Below are 24,061 nucleotides of genomic sequence, written 5' to 3' on the forward strand. Positions count from 1 at the left end.
ATTCTGGGAAAGTATGGATGGACAGATGTTGCTATTGCAATTTCTTAATTCGCTACACCTGGAAAGGCATTTTGAGGTAGAATACCTTTTTAAAGAATGATGTATCTGTGTACCTACAAAATGGTTGTGGTGAAATTCTGACTGGGCTTGTGATGAAATAGGGAACCCTCCAGTTCAGTTCAGTTCATCTTTGAGTTCTGCATGCCACTCATGTTCGGTCAGGTTTCTAAAAATTTTCTTTTGGAGATTATTTATAGAAACTCAAATCTATAACCAGGTATTGAATGTTATCATTGGAAGGAGGCTTTGTACTCATCTATCATTTCCTCTCTGCCAAAGCACAAAAATCCCACCTTGTTGATTTCTTCTTAGATATATGATATATGACGTGTATGTGTGTGTGTGTGTGTGTGTGTGTGTGTGAGAGAGAGAGAGAGAGAGAGAGAGAGAGAGAGAGGGAGAGAGGGAGAGAGAAAGAGAGAGAGACACAAAGACACTGCCTAGCTATTTACAGCAAACCTGTATCATCATCCTTTCTTAGCCCCTTCCCTTCCCAGGAATAGAAATTTCTTTGAAAACCAGGCATAATCAGGAAATGAAATAGAATGTTAAAAGACTGAATGATGCATTTTAAGTTGAACAGAAATATGGATTATCTGCTGTTTGGATTTGTCCATACTGGAGTTAACCTCCTATATCACTGTAGCCTCCCCTTTAGCATGGGAAGCAGAAATTAGATTTAAAATACAAATTATTCACACCAGTCAAGTAAAAAGGAATGAAGACTTTTTTTCTAATTTGACTATTCATATATTTTCTTGGAGGAAAAAGCATTATTAAAATAATCCAAAATAGAAGTTCAAATATATTTCTCTTAAATCTTTTCAAACCTGTTGCTGAAAGGTTCTAGGATATTGTGAAAAATTTTTGTTTTAATAAACATTACTGGTTTGATTTCTTATTGATTTTCCCTTTATTTTTCAGTGTGAGAATATATGTAATTTATGACACATAATAATGAAGTGAAGACCTATGTACCTACCACCCGACCCAAGAAAGAGTACATGACCAATACCTTGTATTTACTTCCAAGTTCTCTAAAAATATCACCCTGAAATTCCCCCCATTATCATGAGGATTGTGTTTTTCAGTCCCCTTCGATAAAAGAAATTTTTTTATCACATATGTGTACTAAATATATGTTCAGTTTTGTGTGTTATTAAATTTTATAAAAATTGTACATATATATATACGTACATACATACATATGTTCTTCTGGAAATTGCATTTTCACTCAACATCATGTTTCTAATATAACTACCTGTACAGTTGACCCTTGAGTAACATGGGTTGAACTACTCCAGGTCCACTTATATGCGGATTTTTAAAAATAAATCAGTACTACAGTACTACAGGATCCAAGGTTGGTTGAATCCAAGGATGTGGAACTGTGGACATGGAGGGCTGACTGTAAAGTTTTACGCCGATTTTCAGCTGTATGGAGGTCAGTGCCCCTACCCCCGTGTTGTTCAAAGATTAACTGTACTGGAATTTCTTCGTTTCTTCTTATATAGCATGCCATTGTGTAATGGATTGATGTGGTGTTTTCAGTTTCTTATTATCAGCAAGTTTTATGAACAGTAGCATGTCTTCTGGACCATGTGTGTAAGAGTTTCTTTAGGGTATACGTCCAAAAGTAGAATTGTTGAATCATAGGGCATGTAAATGTTACATTTTTAAAAAAGATAACGTTATTTTATTAAATAGTTGTACCTATATACACTCTCACTAATAGTAGCAGTGTACAAAAGATTCTGTTGATGTACATCCTCTCCAACACTTGCCATTGTTGAATTTTTATTTTTTGCCATTCTAGTGGCTATAAAATGATACCTCATTGTGGTTTTAATTTTCATTTCTAATTTGTATGCTAGTGAGATTAAGTATCTTTTTTGTATATCTGTGAGCCACTATCTTTTCTTTTCTGTGAAATAAATGCTCATTCCTTTTACTCATTTTTTCTATTTTGTGGCTTATCTTTTTCGTTTGTAGGAGTTCTTCATATATCCTCAATTCTCTTCATTGTGTTATATGTTTACAAATATCTTTTCATAGTTTGTAGCTTATCTTTCGTTTTCTTTAAGGTATCTTTGATGAACAGAAATTCTTAATTTTAATGTAAATTTTATTAACCCTTTATTTTACAGTCAGTGCTTTTGTGTCTTGTTTAAGATCTTCTTTACTCTGAGTTTAGAAATACATGGTATTTCTTATACATCTTTAAATATTAATCTCACATTTAAGGTTGTATTCCACTTGGAATTTATTTTGGGGTATGGCATGAGGTAGGGATCCAATTTCATTTTTTTTCTATGAATAGTAGTTTTCACTATATCGTTTATTCAATAGTTTCTCTGTTCTCAAGTGATCTTCAGTGCCATCTCTGTCATTTATTAAGTTTTCATATTTGTGTGGGCCTGTTTCTAGACTCTGTTCTATTCCAGTGATCAGTTTGTCTACTCTGTGTCAAAAGCATGTTTTTTCAGTTGCTAAGCCCTTATAGTTAGTTTTGATATCCGGTAAGGCAAATCCTTTATGCTTTATTTTAAGGAGTATGTTTAGTTATACTTGACCATTCACTGTTTCATATATATTTTGGAATCATCTTGTCAAGTTTCATGAAAAGTCCTGTTGGGATTTTGTTTAGAAGTGTATTGACTTTACAGATGAATTTGAGGGGAATCGGCATCTTTTTACTGTCAGATCTTACTACATCTATGAACATGGTATGTTTCTCCATTTATTTACATCTTATCTTACAATAAATTGGATATTTTTCACCCAGGTCTTGGACATTTTTCTGAAGCTGATTTTGTACATTGTGTTTTTAAAAATATATACATTTCTGTGTTTCTAGTATAGAAATGCAGTTTATTTTTGTATAGTGATCTTACGTATAGCTGTATTTACATATTTTTCAGCCAATAATTTGTCTGTAAATTATTTTGTGTTTACTGTGTACATAATCATACATTTTCCTTTCTGCTATTCTAACGTTATGCTTTTATTTTCCTTACCTTTCTCACTACACAGGCTAGTACCTCCAAGGCATTGTTGAATTAACCTGTGAGTGTGGGCATCCTTGACTTTTTCCTTGGTTTCCTATTTATTTTTTATTCATGAATAAGACTGAGTTAATGTTTTACTATTTAAATATTACATTTGCTGATCACATTTTAATTAGAGAAAGGTCAAGCAAGACCTTACCTAGTTTTGTTCATTTTTCCCGAGTTTTTCTTACTAGGTTTGCTCTATGTTATCAGTAACTGAAACCTCAAATTCTCCTGGCAAATTACTTCTTGTCAAATGAAGTAGTATAAATTATTAGGTGAGTGGTGTTTTGAAGAATGCACTCATCTAAAATTTCAAAATGATAGACCAACTTGTATATAAGTATCATTCTAGATATTTCAGTGAAGACAAGTACCATATTTTGTATTGACTTGAGATTCTTTGATACTGTGGTGTGTGGATCAGATTCTTAAGTTTGAATTTGAACTATAGAATCCTTAAGGATAATTTTTTACAATTTAAAATGCTTGATCTGGATGGGTTTACTTTTTCCATGTTTCCTCATGCAATTTTTGTTAAGACTTGAACAGATTACTCCTAATCTTGTGAGCAGACTGCAGGAAGACAACTATTAAAAGTAGAAGGCTATTAAGCAGTCAGGGGTTTATTATGCTTTAGTGTTTTGTTTAAGTCTGTTCTTAATTGGTTGATTAATGTACGCGAAGTCCTTTTCCCCCCTCCATCTCTACAGATGGCAAATGGTAAGTCCCAACTGTCATTGTTCGCAAAAAAGGTTATGGTTCAAAGTCAAAGATTCAGAGATAACACAATAATCAATCATAGGAACTTGTCTCAGAGTGCCCAGCCAGGCAAAAGTTAGGCAGAGCAGTAATATTTACTCAGAATCCCTTAGGAGCATTTTTTTTTTTTTTTTTGGTGTGTTCTTGATTTTATTTAGAAAAGATTATTTAATTAATAGGAATGTCTCTCTGAATTTAGTGTCAGGGATTTAAATAAATGTGAGAAATATGAAAAAGGATGGTAAAGAAGTTTTATGTTTACTGATTATCAAATATTGCTGGAATTTAGGTTTACTGTTTAAAAATGAGTAGAATAGAGAATGTAACATTCTTAATGTTTTCTGAGATTAACAGAAAACTTTCAGAGGAATACCTTTTTTCCATTTTCATGTGAAGATGATTTATAATGGTTAACTTCCTTTTTTTTTTTTAGGAGGAAGAATAGAATTATGTTCTGGTATTGATCCATAAAGAGGATTTGCATTTTATTCATACTATAAAAGTACCTTTAATGGATACATTGTGGTAATTGAATCTGTACTGTGTATCACTATCAAAGTATCTTTTTAATTATTTCATGTTATATAATTCAGTAACTAAATTGAAGTCATGGGGAAGGAGATGACTATATTACATCTTTTAAGTATAATGTGTAGCCTTTAATATTCTTAAAGTGGATGGCAGTTAAGGACATTCGTAGTTGAATGCAAAAGAAAGAGAGAGAGAGAGAGGGAGGGAGAAAGAGAGAGAAAGGAGAGAGAGAGAGAGAGAGAGAGGATTCCATTACATTCAGCGCAGTATGAAACTAAGTCAAAGGAGTTTTGTTAATTAAATTCAATTGCCATCCATTAGACCAGTGGAATGAGATGGCTCTGCCAGGACGCTGACACAGCACAGGTATGCAATTTGGCTAAATGGCCATTTCTAAACCATAGCAGACATTCTCTACTTGTTCATTCTTTCTTTTTTTTTTTTAAGTGAGTTTTTACTCTTAAAAAGTCAAAGAGTAACCAGTGCTCGCTGAAGGGTAAAGGTATCATTTTTATGCAGTCTGTTGAGAAACAAGTAGTTTGTTGACTTGGAAATGTGTGGTTCACACGGAGACTCTTTGGGAGAAAATGGCTTTTTAAAAAGTATGCAGTATCCTCAGGCACACATACTAACATGTATAATGTGTTAATATAGACGCATGTATGTGTTTTAAAATTTAGCTGTCTTTTGATCTAAACCTATTTGACTCATAATTATTCCTTGAATTTTTTAAAGCGTCCTAGATTTATAAACTTGATTATAGCTACAATTGAGATATATAATTAGGGGACGTTATAATAATTGGAAATTATAAAATGAAATTTAGGAGATGGGTAAATGTATCTACATTTTGGCATAAATCACTACTTTTAGAGGCTTTATATGTCAGACTGATAAGTTTCTTACCATGGTGAAATGACAAGAATACCACTCCGGCATTGGCTGACACATAATTTTGACAGCCAGCAAGATTGCAGTGTTGCTGAGTGCACAGATTTCCACTTCCTGCCAAGATTGAAATTGGCAAAAACCAGAGAGGATATTAGGGATTGTCACTTTAAGAAAAAATAACATGTTAATGTTCTGCATTTGCTTAAGAAATATAAGGGTGATCTCTTGAACTGTAGTCTGTTGAATTCTATGAGTTTGCAATCAATAGAAAAGTTTGATTAGTGTGAGCATCAAAAATTAAATAAAATAGGTTGAGGTTCTGACATTTGTGATAATAAAGCTCACTATGTTTTCACTTACTAGGACATTTTAATTTTTCTTCTGTGTAAGAATTCTTCACAAAAACTGTAAGATGGGTTTCCCAACAGCCCCTGGAGAACAAAGGCCTACTTTAAGTTTGTGAATTTGAAGACAGAAGGCCTTACTTCCAGAGTTCTTTGATTTTTTTTCCTGTATGACCAGATGGTTTTTCTTTTTATAAGCTGCCAGATCTTCCCTATAACAAGAAATCCCATCTATTGAGAACCTACTATGTGCTGGGTTCTGTACCAGACACTCAAATCTCCCATGTTTTTTTCTTACTTAGGAGTTTTTGTTTCAGTGTAGGCATAAAAATGGAGAAAAAAATGATATCCTCTGTTGTGAAAGAGTCAGACTCTGAAATCTGCTTATACTTTGCTATTTACAGTAAGTACTTTTGAAACAGCTGTAGACGTTCAAATGAAAGTAGCAATGTGGAGTGGGAAATGTGGGAGCATTCATTTGTGAAGACTTTGCATTTCTCCAGCTTTATGGCCAACAGAAAAGGAGATTGTTGTGCATTCTATTAAATACTGCCAGTATGATTAATTTAAAGGGTTACATTTTATTGAACCCTGGTGTAGATGTTCTTTGTCAACCCACATTCACAGCTAGTTAGAGTGTGTGTAGCATTTATCAAAACTTTCTGGAGCCCCTCTCACCTCATTAGCATCTGAATCTCTATTCAGCAGTTAATGTCCGTTACTGCTAGAGTGCTCAATTCTTGTTTTCAATAAGCCAGTTGTAAAATGTCAGACTGTCACTTACAATATAAAAAACCAAAAATGATGGTATTTGTAAAAATGTTATCACCTCATAAAAACAAATTGTAAAGACATGAAAGTGATCTTGCTATGCTGGGCTTTCAGAAGGGGGTTAGTACAGCTACTTTAAATACCAGTTGTGTAGATTCCCACACTTTTCTACCAATGGAGAGGTTTACACAAGCATAATTTAAGTTACAATTATACTAATTAACATCTCATTTGCATAAATTGTTGAAGTCAAAACAACAAAGAATTGTCTAAGAAGCTTAATCCTATTTGTCCAAAATAGAAAGATTTTTTAAAAAAAAAAAAAGCCATGCTCTAAAAACTGGCAGCTTGAGTATGTCTTTAGTATGTTGAGCTGTGCCATTTAAAAAATAAATGCTTTATTTGTTTAAGAATATATTTCTTTATCCTTTTTAGAATATTTCATTTTTAGTATGCTTTGAAAATTAAAAAAAAAAAAAGCCCAGTACACTCTGGTTCCTAAATCAGTGATAACGAGATTAAAATCAAGGTACGGTATCATTTATATGTAATAGTGTAGAATTACATGGCTCGTTAGATGTATGATGAAGAATGTGTGTGTGTGTGTGTGTGTGTGTGTGTGTGTGTGTGTGTGTGTGTTAGGAATTTAAGTGTCCCTGTAGATTATCAATGGTCAGTTAAAGTTTTTAAGTCTTGGCTGGTCTCGTTCAGATCTGTGCAGGTGTTTTCAATGTCTTGTATTTGCCTTTTTATTGTTGTAGATTAAGGATATGTTAAAGGTAGTTTTTACCCAGGTCTTCTACATGTGTGATAGCTCACACCTCTAGTCTGAAAACTTACTTTTTAGTGGCCACGCAAATGCAGTTAGCTTCCTGGGGGGTGACTTAGTACAGTAAACTCTCTTCTTCTCTACGACTCATTTAAAATTAGGGACATGTTTGCATATAGTGGATTAATGAAGTTTTCATACTAACCCACAAAACTCTGCTGTACTTTCCTTTGTAGGTCTAACATTCATTTATTTCATATGCAATTATTGTTGCCATTGAGTCTGCATTAATTACATTGTGCATATATGGAAATAAAATGTCACCAGCAAGGTTTAGGATTTTTTTATTGTTAATTTTTATAGTAATTTTGGGTTGAGGAATTAAAAATTAGGCTGCTTAATTAGTATTTCCAGTGCTTTACTAGCACTAAAAATGTGACGAGCTCAGGAATAAGATTAGAATGAAAGTTTCACTTTAAAATTGTATGTCTTGAAAACATTTTGTTTATAATATATAGTTTATCCTAATATAGTTATAGGTACTTTACATATATTCTTTAATTTGATCTTATAAGGTAAAATTTATAAATTACTATCTTAGAAATAGTTAATTTACAAATACATATTGAGTGTCAACTGCATGTGAGCCATTGTGCTGGGTTTGGTGAGGGATGTAATCTTATATATACATATATAATGTAGTCCTTGCTTGTATGAAACATACATTCTTCTTGGGGATACGTAAATAAATAAATAACAAATGAGAACATGTTTTGTAGAAATGTAGAAGAAAATTCATGAAGAATTGAGACAGTGTAGAAGGCTTTTGTATAAAACTAAATTTGACTTGTGGATTGAAGGATTGTTTGGAAATGAGTTAGTGAGGAGGGGTGATGGTAGGAATTAGTAGAGAGAAGACCTGGAGAGCAAGGGAAAGGCATGAGTACAAGTGCAGAAGCAGGAATATGCAAGATCTTTTCCAGGTCAGGTAAGCGGACAAGTTTGGTTGGAATGGGGGTTCCTCTAGGGGAGGGCACTGAGTACCCAATTAGAGATTTAGGCAATAGAAAATCTAGTAGGGTTTTTGAACAGGAACATGTTTTAAGAAGTGTTTTGGCAAAATTAATCGTGAGGCTCAATACAGGGAGCCTTGAAATAGAGGATGGAGTGAAGTTATGGACAGTGAGCTTATGTAGTTGTCCCAGCACAAAATTATAAATCATAATAGTTTTTATTTCCTATTCTCTGAGTAATATAATGAACTAAATAAATAAAATGGCAAGGGTGCTTTAGAAAAAAAAATATTTCTGACTCTGGGTGGTACTTAAAACTAAAAAGATATATTTCTGTATAATAAAACATTTTATTTCATTTTATTATTTTATTTCTTTTTAAAATTTATTTATTTATTTTTGGCTGTGTTGGGTCTTCGATGCTGCAGGCTTTCTCTAGTTGCCGCGAGCGGGGGCTACTCTTCGTTGCGGCGCACAGGCTTCTCATTGTGGTGGCTTCTCTTGTTGTGGAGCACAGGCTCTAGGCAAGCGGGCTTCAGTAGTTGTGGCATGTGGGCTTAGTAGTTGTGGCTTGTGGGCTCTGGAGTGCAAGCTCAGTAGTTGTGGTGCATGGGCTTGGTTGCTCCGTGGCATGTGGGATCTTCCCGGACTAGAGCTTGAACCCATGTCCCCTGCATTGGCAGGCGGATTCTTTAACCACTGTGCCACCTGGGAAGTCCTCTTTTTTATTTTTAATATTAATTCTCTCTATATGTTTAGAAAGATAGGTATGGAAAAAATGAACATTATTTCCATTCTCCTTTCAAAGGAAATTTATTTCCATATTATTTTCCCATCTATTTTTTTAAAAGTTGATTTTAAAAGAACAAAATTCTATTTCTTGGAATATGGCCAAATTGTTTCATTGTCAATATTTGATCTTTCTTGGAAGTTGAGAGCATGTCAGAGTTACTCAGGAGAATGTTCTGGACTTTTCTTCTTATCTTTTAAAGGCTTATCTTTGATAAGGTTGGACATGATGTGTACATGGTGATTTTTATCATTCTTCTTGTCACTTTTCTATATTTACCTTGTTCTTAGTATGTAATCTGAGAGTGCCTTCAAGAGACTAGAAGAGATTTGACCTCAGACACCACATTTTGGGTATTTTAATGTAATCAGGAGAAAATAGGGTATTATATTCCGACAGGAGGGTAGAATGCATTGGCATTGGTAGAAGTACCCATCTTAAGCATTCAACAAATACATATTAATCATTTACTAGAAATAAGGTAATGTGGTGTATGTTGATAGAAGAATAATAGAGAAAATCGAGAAGCTGTCCTTCCCTTCCAGATGCTCAGAGATTGGTAGGGAAAGAGGCAAACATGTTGAGTGCAATGTTAAGTGTAGAATACAAAGGACCCACATGGCCCGAGAGAGGACAGCACAGGCACACCTCAGAGATATGGCGGGTTCAGTCTCAGGCCACAGAAATAAAGCGAATATCACAATAAAGCAGGTCCCATGAATTTTTTGGTTTCCCAGTACATATAGAAGTTAATGTTCGCACTATGCTGTAGTCTGTTAAGAATGCAGAAGCATTATGTCTTAATAAACAATGTACCTATTTTAATTAAAAAATCCTTTATTGCTAAAAAAAAATGCTAACCATCATCTAGCAAGCAGGGTGGCCACAAACCTTCAACTTGTAAAACATGCCGTATCTGTGAAGCATAATGAAGTGCAGAGCAATGAAACAAGGTGTGTTTATATTGATTCTGAGTTGAGGAAGACTTCTGTGAAGGAGATGGCATTAAAGCAGGGCCTTGATGGCTGGCAAGGGAAGTGAAGGGACGGAGCATGGGACTTGTGTTGTGGAAATGGCAGGTGGTTGAGATGGAGCTCAGGGTGCGTAGGGTATGTGGTGTCTTCACTCCTGTCCTCAGTCATTCAGCAAGCACCCATCGCTTCGCTTGTGCCAACTGTGGAGCGAGGCTGCTTGTGAGGAACTCACCAACTTCTTCCTGGACAGAATGGAAAGAGTTTGTCCAGTTGCCTCTGCCTCAGAGAGGGAGAAGGTCCATGCATGGTGCCTTTGATGTATTATCCCTTGGCATAGGTAAGAGTTTGGTTCAAGTGTGAAAATTTTGAACCTATAAAAATTCCTTTAACCAAAGTGTGAAAATTTTGAACGTATAAAAAAGATGGTGAAGACCATTGTTCTCCCTGTTCTTTCCCTTCCTTCACCTGCAGCCAGATTCTGCCTTCCCTCTAAGTGTGACCTGAGGAATATCTGCTATATCGTCAGTCTTTCCCTTGCCTTAAGGAGTCCCCTTTTTTTCCCTCCCCTAAGAGAGTCTGATGCTGATTGCCTCTCCTTCCAAGGCTGCCCAGTTAAGAGAGGTCAGTGGTGTAAATGCAAGGCCCAAGTTAGAGATCCCCAAATAATGTTGGAGAACTCGTCACTTATCAGTAGAATTGTCTTTTGGATTCGAGGAAGTTTTGTATACAGTGAAAGTGAGACCCTGAGTTAATTAAAATAACTTCACAGTACATATCTACCACTGCCAGCGCGTCTGCAAATATTTGCAAAGTTAAGGAGTTTTGGTAACTGCAAATATGAAGAAAACATGGATATTAGAAAGTTTAGACGACTTTAATGAAGAAATAAAGTCGGATTTGGAACTTTGCCTAGCAAGAATGAGGTTTTATGAATTTGATGAACACTGTCAGTTGTTAAGGCATCTTCTGATAGGTGAAAAGTGGTTTTTTGATGCAGTACTGCCTGGCATGCATCTTCTCTATGGTCTGTTATCTTGGGGGAATGACATTCGTTAAGTTGGTATCTGTGTGCATCCCACCCAAATAAAGAATGTTTCATCAGCAAAGTGAATTGCCATGTAGTCATCAGACTCTAGAAATAAATTATCAACCATGACTGCTGTGGGTGAGGCTGTTTGTTTATCACATCACTAGAGAACAGAGTAAAGTGAGTTTCATATTTTCCTGAGTCTTGAATTCTCATTTTAGACATCTGTTCGGAAGCTTTCTAAGCCATGGAGTATTCTAAATGAACATTTTGTTAAATGGATGAAGGAAAACTTAGTTTTCCATTGTTAGGTGAAACCTAATTAAAAATTAAATAATGACCTTGTGTTGGCTTGTAAATTCCTTATTTCCTGAATATGTGAATGTATTTCGTTAGAACATTCCATTTTAAAATATGCTTTTTTTAAATGACAAGAAAGACTTTATTATATTTTTTAACATCTTTATTGGAGTATAATTGCTTTGCATTGTGTTAGTTTCTGCTGTATAACAAAGTGAATCAGCTATACATACACATATATCCCCATATCCTCTCCCTCTTGTGTCTGCCTCCCTCGCACCCTCCCTATCCCACCCCTCTAGGTGGTCACAAAGCACTGAGCGGATCTCCCTGTGCTATGCAGCTGCTTCCCACTAGCTATCCATTTTACATTTGCTAGTGTATATATGTCCATGCCACTCTCTCACTTCGTCCCAGCTTACCCTTCCCACTCCCCATGTCCTCAAGTCCACTCTCTACGTCTGCGTCTTTATTCCTGTCCTGCCCCTAGGTTCTTCAGAACTACTTTTTTTTTTTTTTTTTTTTTTTAGATTCCATATATACGTGTTAGCATACGGTATTTGTTTTTCTCTTTCTGACTTACTTCACTCTGTATGACAGATTCTAGGTCCATCCACCTCACTACAAATAACTCAATTTTGTTTCTTTTTATGGCTGAGTAATGTTGCATTGTATACATATGCCACATCTCCTTTATCCATTCATCTGTCAATGGACACTTAGGTTGCTTTCATGTCCTGGCTATTGTAAGTAGTGCTGCAATGAATATTGTGGTACATGAACCTTTTTGAATTATGGTTTTCTCAGGGTATATTCCCAGTAGTGGGATTGCTGGGTCGTATGGTAGTTATATTTTTAGTTTTTTAAGGAACCTCCATACTGTTCTCCGTAGTGGCTGTATCAATTTACATTCCCACCAGCAGTGCAAGAGGGTTCCCTTTTCTCCACACCCTCTCCAGCATTTATTGTTTGTAGATTTTTTGATGATGGCCATTCTGACTGGTGTGAGGTGATACCTCATTGTAGTTTTGATTTGCATTTCTCTAATGATTAATGATGTTGAGCATTCTTTCATGTGTTTATTGGCAATCTGTATATCTTCTTCGGAGAAATGTCTGTTTAGGTCTTCTGCCCATTTTTGGATTGGGTTGTTTGTTTTTTTGACATTGAGTTGCATGAGCTGCTTGTAAATTTTGGAGATTAATCCTTTGTCAGTTGCTTCATTTGCAAATATTTTCTCCCATTCTGAAGGTTGTCTTTTCGTCTTATTTATGTTTTCCTTTGCTGTGCAAAAGGTTTTAAGTTTCATACAAGAAATACTTTAAAAATACTGTTTGCTTTTGGAATTACTGTAGAGTAGCAAAGGATAGTCTTTTGTTGAGAGTGGGGAGGGGTGGAAGGTGTTAGAGGCATATAGCTTTAGGAACTGGGTTTTCTATCAATATAGCAGAGTTAGTTTAACTGTTCACAGAGGCACCGCTATTTTTGTTATATTAGGAATTCTTTATAAACTTAATAAATGAAAACGTTTTCTCTTACAGGTCTGATTCTCTAGTAGACTTCTGGTGAAATTATGTGGGTACCTTCCATTAATGTTAATGGAGGTTATGGATATAAATCCCTCCATAGTGATGGAAGAATGAGCCCCAGAGAAAAGAATGCTAGTAATGAATTATTGGGTTGTGATACAGGATTCACTTGTTCTCCCTAATACCATTTTTTTTTTTTTTCCCTCCTAAAAGTTTAAGGTCTTACATTTAGGGACTAGCCTCTCTCCATCCTAATCCTTTGTTGTCAAGTCTACAATAATGTTAAGAACAGAGAAAAAAAATATAGGGATTCATGGGTAGGTATAATTTTTGTGTTATGTAATGATATAGTGTATATATATAATTTTGTGTTTTATTTAATATTATTTGGTAGACATAACTTGAATGTTTTAAGAGGTCTAATATTCTTCGCTAATAAGCGTTGCTTAATAATTCATTATCCTGACAGACTGCAGTTTATCATTTAGGTATTAAAGCTCTCAAATGTGTTTATTGAGTACCTACTGTGTATAAGGCTCTGAGCTTAATGCATATGGCATAACCCTTATCTCAGATTGCCTATGATCTTATGATAAAAGTAGACCCCAGTCCCTAAGGCACTTTCCCATGGGACACAAACTATGAAACTTGCCCTGATTAAAGAAAGGGAAAAGAATTCAGAATCAGTAATATCACTTCGGGGAATCTGGTTAGAGAAAATAATTCTATATGTAATGATGTTTTCAATCAGTATTGTTTTAGGTAGTTCATCTTTTCAGCTGACTACTGTTGTCTGCCCACTGTGTACCAGGCACTGTGCTAGGTACTGGGAGTGCACCAATGGCCGAGGCAGATGGAGCCCTGCTCTCATGGAGTTTACAGTTTGGGGTGGGTAAACACATGTGATAAATCTCTAAAGGAAACACATGGTGGTAGAGAATAAATGAAGGGCCTGCTTTAGATGGGGTTGCGGAGGATCAGACCATGGGCACCTGAGCTTCTTCCAAGTAGAGAGATGATCAAGTGCAAAGAACCGGGTGGGGGATGGAGTGATTGTGTGTGCATGTGTGTGTGTGTGTCTCCTAGGGACTGAAGACAGGAAGGCCATTGTGGATAGTGGTGTGTTAGGGGAGAGTGGTCTAGAGAGGGATAACTAAGTCCCTCCAGAGAGGAAGAGCAGCTTGCCACAAGATCACATAGCGAGTTAGCGGAGGTGGAAGTAGCATTTAACTCAGGTCTGTCTGACTGCAGACTATGCTGGTGTTCTACCACATGTTGTAAGCACCAGGGAGTAAGTGCCAAAGAGTAGTAGAAGAGATAATTGCTACAGGCATTCAGACGAGAGGAAAATCACTTTGATCTGGAAGACAGCTCAGGATTCTCTTTTCAAAAATGTACAGAATGTGAAAGATATCGTAGGTCTTTTCCTCCTATGATATAATCATAAAATTATTCAGGCTAATGTTCCAGTAAATTATTGTGATCTCTTGCTGAAAGAAATAATGTACATACAGCGTTTTTTATTAGCTAAACTTTTCCCATGAAATCTTAAATATTTGTGATTTTTGCTTGTATTTAGGTATTTTTCCCCCTAGTGACACTTACAAAATCTTGCTTACCCAACTCCCAAAGTCCACACCACTAGTATACTCTCCAGCCTCTGTTCCTGGGCCAAGCATTCTTCCTTTGTTACACACAAAGGTCCACACAATTAATGGTTTTATCATATGAGGCAATTCAGTTACTCAGCAAAACAAATGATATACACTTTCAGAAATAGCTCTAGAAAGTAAACTTGAACCTAAAAGTGTTTAGCGAGAGGAAATTTCTGTTTGTCTTTAATTAAGAGAAACTGTATGGAAATGTAAGCTAAGGATGCATTAATCAGAGAAGTTGGCATTGCACTGTGTTCTTCATTTTATTTGGCATAGATTGCATGGGTGCTCATTAAATAATTTGGCTGGAATAACTCTTGTGGTATTTCTTGCTAAATTTTTGCATCTATTCAGACTAAAACTCTGGAAAGGGAAAAAAATTCAATCTTTAGGTTTGAAGGTTTGAGCCATTTATTGTAACTGAAAACGTTTATTGTGGAAATATATCCACTATAATATTCACTTGCCTCATTGTTGGGGAAGAAATGTATATTATGAGAGTATATATAATTTCAATGGAAAACTAGTTCTCTTATAGCAAATTTATAGCTGGTAAGTAGATACTTGTATTTAATGTCTTTGAATTTTAACAGCTTGAGCCTCTGCTCACCCTGTCTGTGAACTTGTTAACTTCGATATTGTTTTAAAAATAAATGTTTGAAAAAATAAATGTTTGAAAAAATAAAAATAAATGTTTGAAGGATAAAGTTTGCATGTTTAGAGGGTTGGTAGGGTATACTCACATCTCAGAGGGAACCTGACCTTAAGAGATAGCATATTTGAATCCTCAAGACCAAGGAAAAGGAATTTCCCCCTCCACTTTAATTTTTTGGTTCATATAGATCAAACCAGGATTCTTTGGCCTAAATCAGGTGGCCATAGGTTTGGTTTGGGCCCTGTAATATTTGTAATTATGTGAGATGAGACGATTAAATTAACTTAGTTGTAGAGCTTTACACAGTGTCCTTACCAACTTCCTAATAAAGTAATATGAAATTCAGTAAGTAATGCCAAGTGGGACAGTGTTCCACTCACATAAGCTTCGTAAACGTGATATATTCTTATGGCGCTTCTCCAAAATGTAGAAGAAACACATTTATCTAGGTGATTAGTATTCTTTCTGTCTGCCAGATTTAAGGATTGTTTGGAAATATTGTTAGAATCAAAATCAACATTTGTGGCTACACAGGGTTGGGCATTCCAGGCAAACTCCGGTCGTTTTTAACGGTGTTACTCTCATGTCCACTCATTTCACATCTGCCATGACAGTGACAGTTTGCAGTAACACAGAGCTGCCATCAAGAGTGATAAGCTTGTAAGTGAAGCCTTTGGGAAAGTAATAAAGTCATTTCTCGCCCCATCTCAAAGGACAGTATTGAAAATGTCTTTAAAAGTGATCAGGGTAGCACATACTAGGCCCTGTACAGTTCAGGTTTTTGAAGTCACTAACAATCTGCATTTAACTCCATTTCAGACTGAAAAGTGGCTGTTGTACCAGCTCCTTTTTAAACATGTAGCTGGTTCTAAATTTAAGGAAAATGAAAACATCAGAAATTAATAGTCAAAGACAGTTCTTGGGCAGAAGATGCTTTTAAGTTTGTAACTGCCCAGATCAGATTCAGAACTTGAACATGGCAGTGCTTTGCATTTTGTGATGTCTAATTAGTGCCTTGTAAGGTATTTTGTTAATAGTATCCATTAGCTATAGTACAAGGTCCAGTTTTAAAAATCTTGAATAAATTTACAATAAATGTATTAACAAATTGCAAGGTCTTACATTGACCTCCAGGACATTAGGAAATCAAATTTAAAGCATTGCATTGTCTGTTACTCAATGCAGTGCACTGAGGACAGCGTGTGACTTGTGTACTAGGAATGATGCAATTGCTAAATATTCTAGTGTGAGTTAAGGTTGATTAAATGATCATCTTTAACTCTGCTGTTCCCGGGACTTTTGTACTCTTGTTTTTCAGGTGATAGTCTATACTGTATTCTGTTGTTCTTTTAAGGCAAGAAAACATTAAAGCTCTTTCTCTCGGATCCTGGATGGAAATGAGCAACCTTATGCACAGAGTGTAAATGTACACTGTGCTATCACAAACTGACCCTCCTCCAAAAAAAATTCCAGGGAGTAAAATATAGAAACAAGAAACCAGAAATTTATCTACAAAGTTATAAAATTTTTAAAAACTTTTAAACATTTTTTTCCCTGGAATTAATTTTCTGTGAAAACTAAGACATTTTTCTACTCATCTGGAATCAGTTTTTACCCTATTAGCAGGAAATGGTGAATATACATTCAACACAAATAGAGTTTGCTTTAAGAGGCAAAGAATTTGCACTCCATAAGTAGATGTGTGCAATAAAAGACTCTTTTTGCTGTTCTTAAATAGCATTGTGAAGGAAATTATAGCAGTAGATACCATCATTCAGGTAACTTTCAATGGTGTGATTCCCCCCCGCCCCCCACCGCCGTACATCCAAAGAAAGAATTTTTAACCTGTTGCGAAGTGCAGTCTTTAGTATATTGGTAAAATGAAATGTTCCCTAGCTGGCTCTTGGTGATGATAGCATGTGGGGCTGGGGTAGGACTCTCTTTTCCATTTTCTTTTGATCTTAAAGTTACATAACTGTGCATTCAGCTCAACTTGTGTTATTGCAGTAGGAAGATGTGTAGGTGGAAAGATATTCTAAAGGGAGGCTAAAGCTACCTTCCCTGACAAGAAGAAATTCAAGTGAACAAATAAAAATAGACTCAAAGAATTATAGAATGTTATAGCTGTAAGGGACCTGAGGTTTCATTTAACCCAGATTCAAGCTTCAAGGTCCTAGATAAAATTTATATTCTGTGTTGTGCATGGGACTTTTCTGTTTTTAAAAGTTAAATTTATTAATGTGTCCACTTGTTTACCATGATCTATTTGTGGCTTTTTTTTCATATCGCTAATGGGAACATTCTGTATTATCGCTTCTTTTTATTTGTCTAGGTGCTTGTATATGCTTGTTAGTCGACTAATCTCACATGTGCAAACATAAAAGAGAAAATGGCAATCCAGTATTGTAAAATGGAGAGTTATATAATGCAAAAAGACTGGATTAATTGTGCTTTTGGCAGTCAAGTTGCCATAAAGGTCATATTTTAAAGTTTTAGACTACCCTGCATGCATCCCAGAGTCTGTACAGGGTTGTTGAGTGTCTCATTAGACATACAATCTGCCTGCTATTCTGTCCTGACATATAAAATGGATGTCACTGAACTGGCATCTAGAAAGCATCGGTAGCACTACAGATTTTATCACTCATTCCAAACATAGGAATTGCAAAACACCTTTCTTTAAATATTTTCTCTTCATGGTACAACTGGGGAGGGCCAAATTCCAGCCTTAAATAAAGTTTCAACCTGAGTGACAGAAATGGCAGAGTAATAAAACCTTCAGTCAAGAAACTGATGCCTAGACTGTATCTAGGGTTAGACTGTGCATTTGCGACTGTTCCCCATCGGCTCCTTGTTTCTATTCAGGACACCCATCCTTGTAGCCAGGAGGAAGTGGAGAGTTCCACCTTTGGTTTCTCTTTCTAGAGATGTTCCTCTTCGGACTCCTAGACACTAATCAGTATTCTTTTGTTGATGATAATCTACTTAAATGATATCTTATCATCAGAATCCCCTGATGGAATTATCTTTGCATTTTGCACAGTTCTTTCATCCTGGCTTCTAAAAGTGTTTTTTTTCCCCCCTTAAGTCAGTTTTCTAATGGAAATTACATATAAATATGCAGGACAGAATCCATAGTCATGGCAGAAAACCTACATAGTAGGGCTGGTTTTGATACACAGTCCACCCTGTTGGCAACTACTCTAGGATGCTTCCTATAATAATGCACAGGGTACAAAAAGAGACCTCTGCTGTGATTTCTTTGGTTTATATATTTTGCATTGAAATTGCAGATTTTTTTTTGGTTGGAATTTATTTGAGATGATTAAAGATATTTTGCAGAGTACTCAAATATAGGTGAAAGAATTTCAAGTTTGCTCATTTTGGCATAATTTTAAAACAAAAGTGTTACTGTTGGATCTGGGCATGTGATGGGTGAATGAGTGTTTCAATGAAATGACATAAGTCTGTATAATTTGGAGGGTAATGATGCCTTAGAACAAGAATAAATCTGGAGCGATGGAAAGGCTCCATATTCTTAGAGGAATGCATGCTTCCTCTTATGAGTCTGAAAAATAAAATTAAATTTTTATTTATATGAATCCACTGGGGAAAAAAGCTACATGGACTGGGTTTATGCTATATTTCAGGACAGGAATATTAGCCTTAACCTCTTTCCTCACATTGCATATGATATTTAATCCATCATCTTTGTTTTAAACAAACAATACGCAAGCTGTTGCTGGCATTGGTATAAAGCTGATGGTCCATCTGGAGAGCAGGAATATAGATCAGGAAAATAAGAGAATTGAAATTGGGTGCAAGGGCAGATTTGCATGTGCAAAACCTTTCTGTTTTACCAGCCTTTTATCAAATTATTTAATACTTGGCAAAACAGATTCCTTTTTCTTGAATCTGAGTGTCTTACTGGAAGAAGAGTTGCTTCAATGTTGAAAGAAGGACAGTTGGGATTCAAGAGACAATAAAATCCTAAGCCATTCCTGTCACCTTTTTTAGTGTGAGAGAGTCATGTGGAAGAGGAGAGGGAGCCCTGCTGGGGGATTTAGTTCTGGTTCTAGCTGTGTGATCCTTGGCCAGTCATTTTAGCTTCTTGACCTTCAGTGTCCTTTGATCCCACTTAATTCAGCAACCGCTTATTGGGGCAACTGTGAGAATTTTCTCTGAGCCAACCATTCTGTGAGGCATTATGGATCCATAGAGGAATAAGCCTGGGTCCTACTCAAGAGGCTTTAGGGGCTTCCCTGGTGGCGCAGTGGTTGAGAGTCTGCCTGCCAATGCAGGGGACACGGGTTCGTGCCCCCGTCCGGGAGGATCCCACATGCCGCGGAGCGGCTGGGCCCGTGAGCCATGGCCGCTGAGCCTGCGCGTCCGGAGCCTGTGCTCCTCAACGGGAGAGGCCACAACAGTGAGAGGCCCAAAAGGCTTCAGGTCTTGCAGTGGAGATAGACCTTACAACTGAACAGTGGAGTGAGGGTTGCATAAAAGAGATACGGGCTCACAGAGGAAGGGAAGATTCCTTCTGTCCGGAACAGACAGGAAGATTTGTGTTATGAATCCTTCCTAGGGCTTTTCTATTTTGACAGGCCAAGGAGCTCTAGACATTCCAGGTATCTAAATGGTGAGAGGTTCAGAACAAATTATCAACAAAGTTCTCTCCAGTTCCACATGTGTAGTGTTATCAATGTAAAATTCTTTGAATAGCTTTCCACTGATGAGTTACTTGCCCAAGAGTATTTATTGTCGTGGCTGAAAGAAAGTAATAATGAAAGAAACAATGATTTCCTTTAGTTTTGAAATTGTGCTGGATGGGAGGAGGCAGCCAGTTTTTGGTTTGTTTTTCCTCATTTCAATCGCCGCCCTATGTGACAAAGCATCCTGCATGGGGGTGGCAAGTGCTCTGCACAGAGGCCTTCCTCCTTCCTCGCAGAGAGTGGCAGGGATGGAACCTCTGTAGCCTGGCCTCCCTCCATGGGAGGAGGGAGTCCAGGTGGCCGTGTTCAGATGTGTGTGTGCAGCGAGGCTTCTGAAATGACAGCGGAGCCGGGCGGCTTCCAAAGCAGCTGCGACTCTGGATCGCGCCCACCATCTCTGCTTCTCACTGCGAGAGGAGTGAATCTCTGATGCCTTAGGAGGCGTGGAGCCTGCGACTTTTCTTCCTTTTTTAATTTTTCGTCTTATTTTTATATTTTTTGAGTGGTGGATGATGATTTCTTGACAAAAGAACGATTCCCTCTTTTTAAACTGTGCTAACCAAGGCTCTTGTGTAAACTCATGCGTTAGGAAGAAAACTAGAATACCTTCCTTTTTGTTGTTGTTTATGAACGGCCAATAATTTATTCACATGTGACATTTGAGCTGGCGTCTTTTTTCCCTCCTAAGATAACAGTAGCTTCCGCTGTGGTTGTACCCTAAAGCAGAGTCAGAACAGCCCTTTGCTTTTGTCCCCATTGGTAGTTCTGTTTTACCCCCTTGCCTTTTTTCGTTTAGACCTTATGGTGTTTCCTAACCCTCAGACTGTTTTGAAAGGCTTTGATTAAAATATGCTGATAAAAGAATTCGATAACCCAAGTTAGGAACGACAAGGGTATCTGGAGAAGACCGAATGATTTGGCAGCCTAACAAATTCTATTCAGGGCACACAAAGAGATCCTGGAACGTTTTATAGGGACTCTCGTTTGGGGAATGGTATGAACTCAGGTTACCTGCAGAATATGGTGTCATATGGAAACATTTAAGAGCTTATGGAAAATTCTTTGAAATAAAGTGGAATGAGCCAGCAAGCATATAATACCTGAGGAGAAAAATAGGCGCATTCATTCTGATTTTCAGGTGGGGCTGCTCAAGGAAGGGAGAAGGACGAAAGTAAATCATTTTCAACATCATACACATAATGTGGAAGAGGTATCACCTAAGAACGGTTTTGCTAATCAAACCCTAGACTTAAAAGGATATTAGAGGCCATCATGTCTAACAGCCTTCCTCTGTAAGAAGCTCCTGTGTGATGCCCCCAAGAGCCTTTGCTTAAATACTTCCCAGAGAAAAGTGAGGGAGTGGAGAAGAAGGTTGCAGGCCCTCATGTTAAATACCTCATATCTGCAAGATACTGTAGTAGACACTTTCTCACTGTCTCATCTGACTTACGTTTGGGTTTTATAGCCTCCAGTTTACAGATGAGGAAACTAAGTTATACAAACGTAAGGCGACTTGCCTCAGCTCATGTATCTAGCTTAAGGCAAAACCGAAATTAGAACGAAGTTCCATCTTCTTGCACGGCACTAACCTGCCTCCCAGGTTGAAGAAGAGCTCCCTTCCTCACCGGGCAGTCTCTTCCGTCCTAATGCATATTGTTTGAAAATACTTTCTCTTATTTAGCAGAAATCTGCCTCTCATTAAAATCTCTCCTTGGTCTCCATTCCACCTCAGGGACATCACAGAGTTGATGGAATTTTCTTTCCTCATTCAGGTATGTTAACAACCACTGCTGCCCATATGGTCTCTGCCATCTTGTACGTAGTTGATTTTTTTTTTTTGAACGAACACACACACACACACACACACACACGCACACACACACACTCAACCATCTTCTTTCTGACTGTGATTCACCTTCCAACACATGGAAGGATTCTTTTTGAATCCTAGGGGTCTAGACTCAGAAAAGATGGGTGTTAGCAGATACCTTAGTTTCATTCCGCCCTGCCTGATTCATCAGCCAATTGTTAGTATGCCATCATTCAGGCCATTAATAAAAATAATGAACAGGACAAACAGGCTAGGTTAACTTGTGGTCTGTGTATTAGTTCCTGAAATTGCATGCAGAATTTACACTGCCTGTGAATTTTTCTGGGAAGAGGGTTCGTAACGATTGTCAGGTTTTTAAAGGAACCCATTATCTTAAAAAGTTGAGAACTACTCAAAGTACAGAACTTCCCCTAGCTTGAGTTAACTAACCTCTTCGAGGAGGGCTTCCCAAGTGACCATGAATTCACATAACCATCATCTAGACCATTTACTTTGTCCAGCAGACAGGTGAAATAGTCTCATAAGATGCCTGGTTAAAATTAAAGTTTGCTGTGTTTTCTGCATTCTCTTGATACTCCTGGACATTTTAAAAGGGTAATTATGCCCTTAAAAATGGAAAAGAGACTGTAATAGTCTTATAGGAAGTATGCCTTTTCTTAAAAAGTGTCCTTTAAAAGGTAAAAAATATAAATGTTAAAAGAGTTTGCATTTATTTTCCATTTTTCTTTGTTTTTAATTATAAGCCTAAGTATTATTCACCAAGACCTTACCCTTTACTCTGCAGGAACCTTGAAAACAGGTGGGATATTGAAAAATATCCTGTCTACACCTGGCACTTACCTGCTGTTGAGTAGGTGTTGGTGTCCTCAGTAGCCTGGGAGATTCTCAAGAGCAGGGGCCTTGGCAAGCCCTTGACTCCCTAGCACTAAGCCCAGTGTGTGGCACATTTTGAACTCTGAAGGTTTCTGAACTGAATGGAGTGATTGAGATGAAACTGCCTGTTATTTAGTGTTGTGGGTTGTTTATTTTAGTCAACCTTATTTCATGTGCCTTTATTTTGGGTGAATGGTGTAAAAATGCAGTTGTACTGAGTGCCTAATTAATTTAATAAACAATGAAGAGGAAGAATAATGGACCATAATGAGTTGTGAGCTACAGGGAAGTGAAGAGCCCGGTTAAAAATGATGAGCTTTATTATGTGTGAAATAAAAAATATGTAGCTGAAGCGAAAGTGTTGATGAACATAACCCCCCTCATATGTTGTTGTTTAAGATGGGCATTGGCCTGCATGAAACGGAAATTGACAATTTTACATACAAAAAAAGAGAGTTTTAGACATCTAGGCTTTAGAGAGGTTAGTTACTACAATCCCCTACACTTTTTAGATAAGGAAACTCAGATCCTGTTACTAAAGTGACTTTCCTAAGGTCACACACTAAAAACAGTAGGACTTTTTCCTATAAACAGTGGTGCCTACCTACCTCATGCTTTGTTTTCTTTTTTTTATCTTCTAAATGTCAAAGGTATAAGATTAAGTAAAGATCATTTCTAGACCATGTGAAGTAGCCCAGTTGCCCCAGGAGTAGTTTATTTTATGTCTATCCACCGTTATCTAGTGGCGTAAGAGCAAAAATCCACACAACTTGGTTTTAAAGGACAGTTTCTGTGCAAGTGAAATATACCCACAGAAAGACCACAGTCACATTTTCTCATCTGAAGTTGTGAGTTCTTTGCTGTATTTCCCATTAGGGATACTTTCCAAAGGGAGTTTAGAAATACTGACTGTGTTAAAGACATCTAATAAAGCTAGGAATGTTGAGAGACATTCAGAGCCTAGCCATACGTTCTTACAAACTGTCTCTTGGGGACCCCATTAGAATTAGAATCCTTGCTTGCTAGACAAGGGAGCTGACCCAATGTAATGGCTCTTAAAATGTTATGATGAACCTTCCTTGACTCTTCTCCAAAAAGTCAAAGTCATTGTCTTTGCTTCAAGCATACAGCCTAGACTCTAAGCTTTTCTTACGCTCCCAGAATGACTTACTCAGTAATTCTACTTTGTTTTAAAACAGTTTTTCTTGTTGAGGTAGGAAGAAGAGGAAAGACCAACCCATTTCCAGTTCTCGTGGGCTGTGTTAAAGTTATCTTTCAGACTGCTAGTGAAATAAGAAAGATTCTTGGTTTTTACAGCATCAGAGTTGCCAGATGTATGATGAAGACAAATGTTACCTTACTTTTTTAGAGTAATGGATAAAAGGACATGCCCATTGCCCAGTAACTTTCAGATCTTCTGTAACCTTTTTAAACAAAATGGAAGAAGTTGCTTCTTGTACCCAAGGGAAGAGAAAGTTAATGAATAGAAAAGACAGAATTTACTTAGGAAAGCAGTGGAATTAA

The 24,061-nt window shown here is 36.9% G+C and overlaps 1 protein-coding gene across 6 annotated transcripts in view; it reads left to right on the plus strand.

Annotated features, from left to right (window-relative positions):
- NFIA (nuclear factor I A) overlaps positions 1 to 24,061 on the plus strand; it is a 396,670-nt gene that overhangs the window by 21,872 nt on the left and 350,737 nt on the right. The window contains exon 3 of one of the 6 annotated variants that reach the window (XM_032649066.1): positions 985 to 1,059. The exons of the other annotated variants lie outside the window; for them this stretch is intronic. Within the exon in view, the coding sequence (XP_032504957.1) occupies positions 985 to 989 (5 nt within the window). The 3' untranslated portion in view covers positions 990 to 1,059. Of the gene's footprint in view, positions 1 to 984; positions 1,060 to 24,061 lie in introns of those variants that run through there. 6 annotated transcript variants of the gene reach the window in all.

The sequence above is a fragment of the Phocoena sinus genome, chromosome 1, assembly GCF_008692025.1.
Source record: "Phocoena sinus isolate mPhoSin1 chromosome 1, mPhoSin1.pri, whole genome shotgun sequence".
In the NCBI taxonomy this organism is placed as follows: domain Eukaryota; kingdom Metazoa; phylum Chordata; class Mammalia; order Artiodactyla; family Phocoenidae; genus Phocoena; species Phocoena sinus.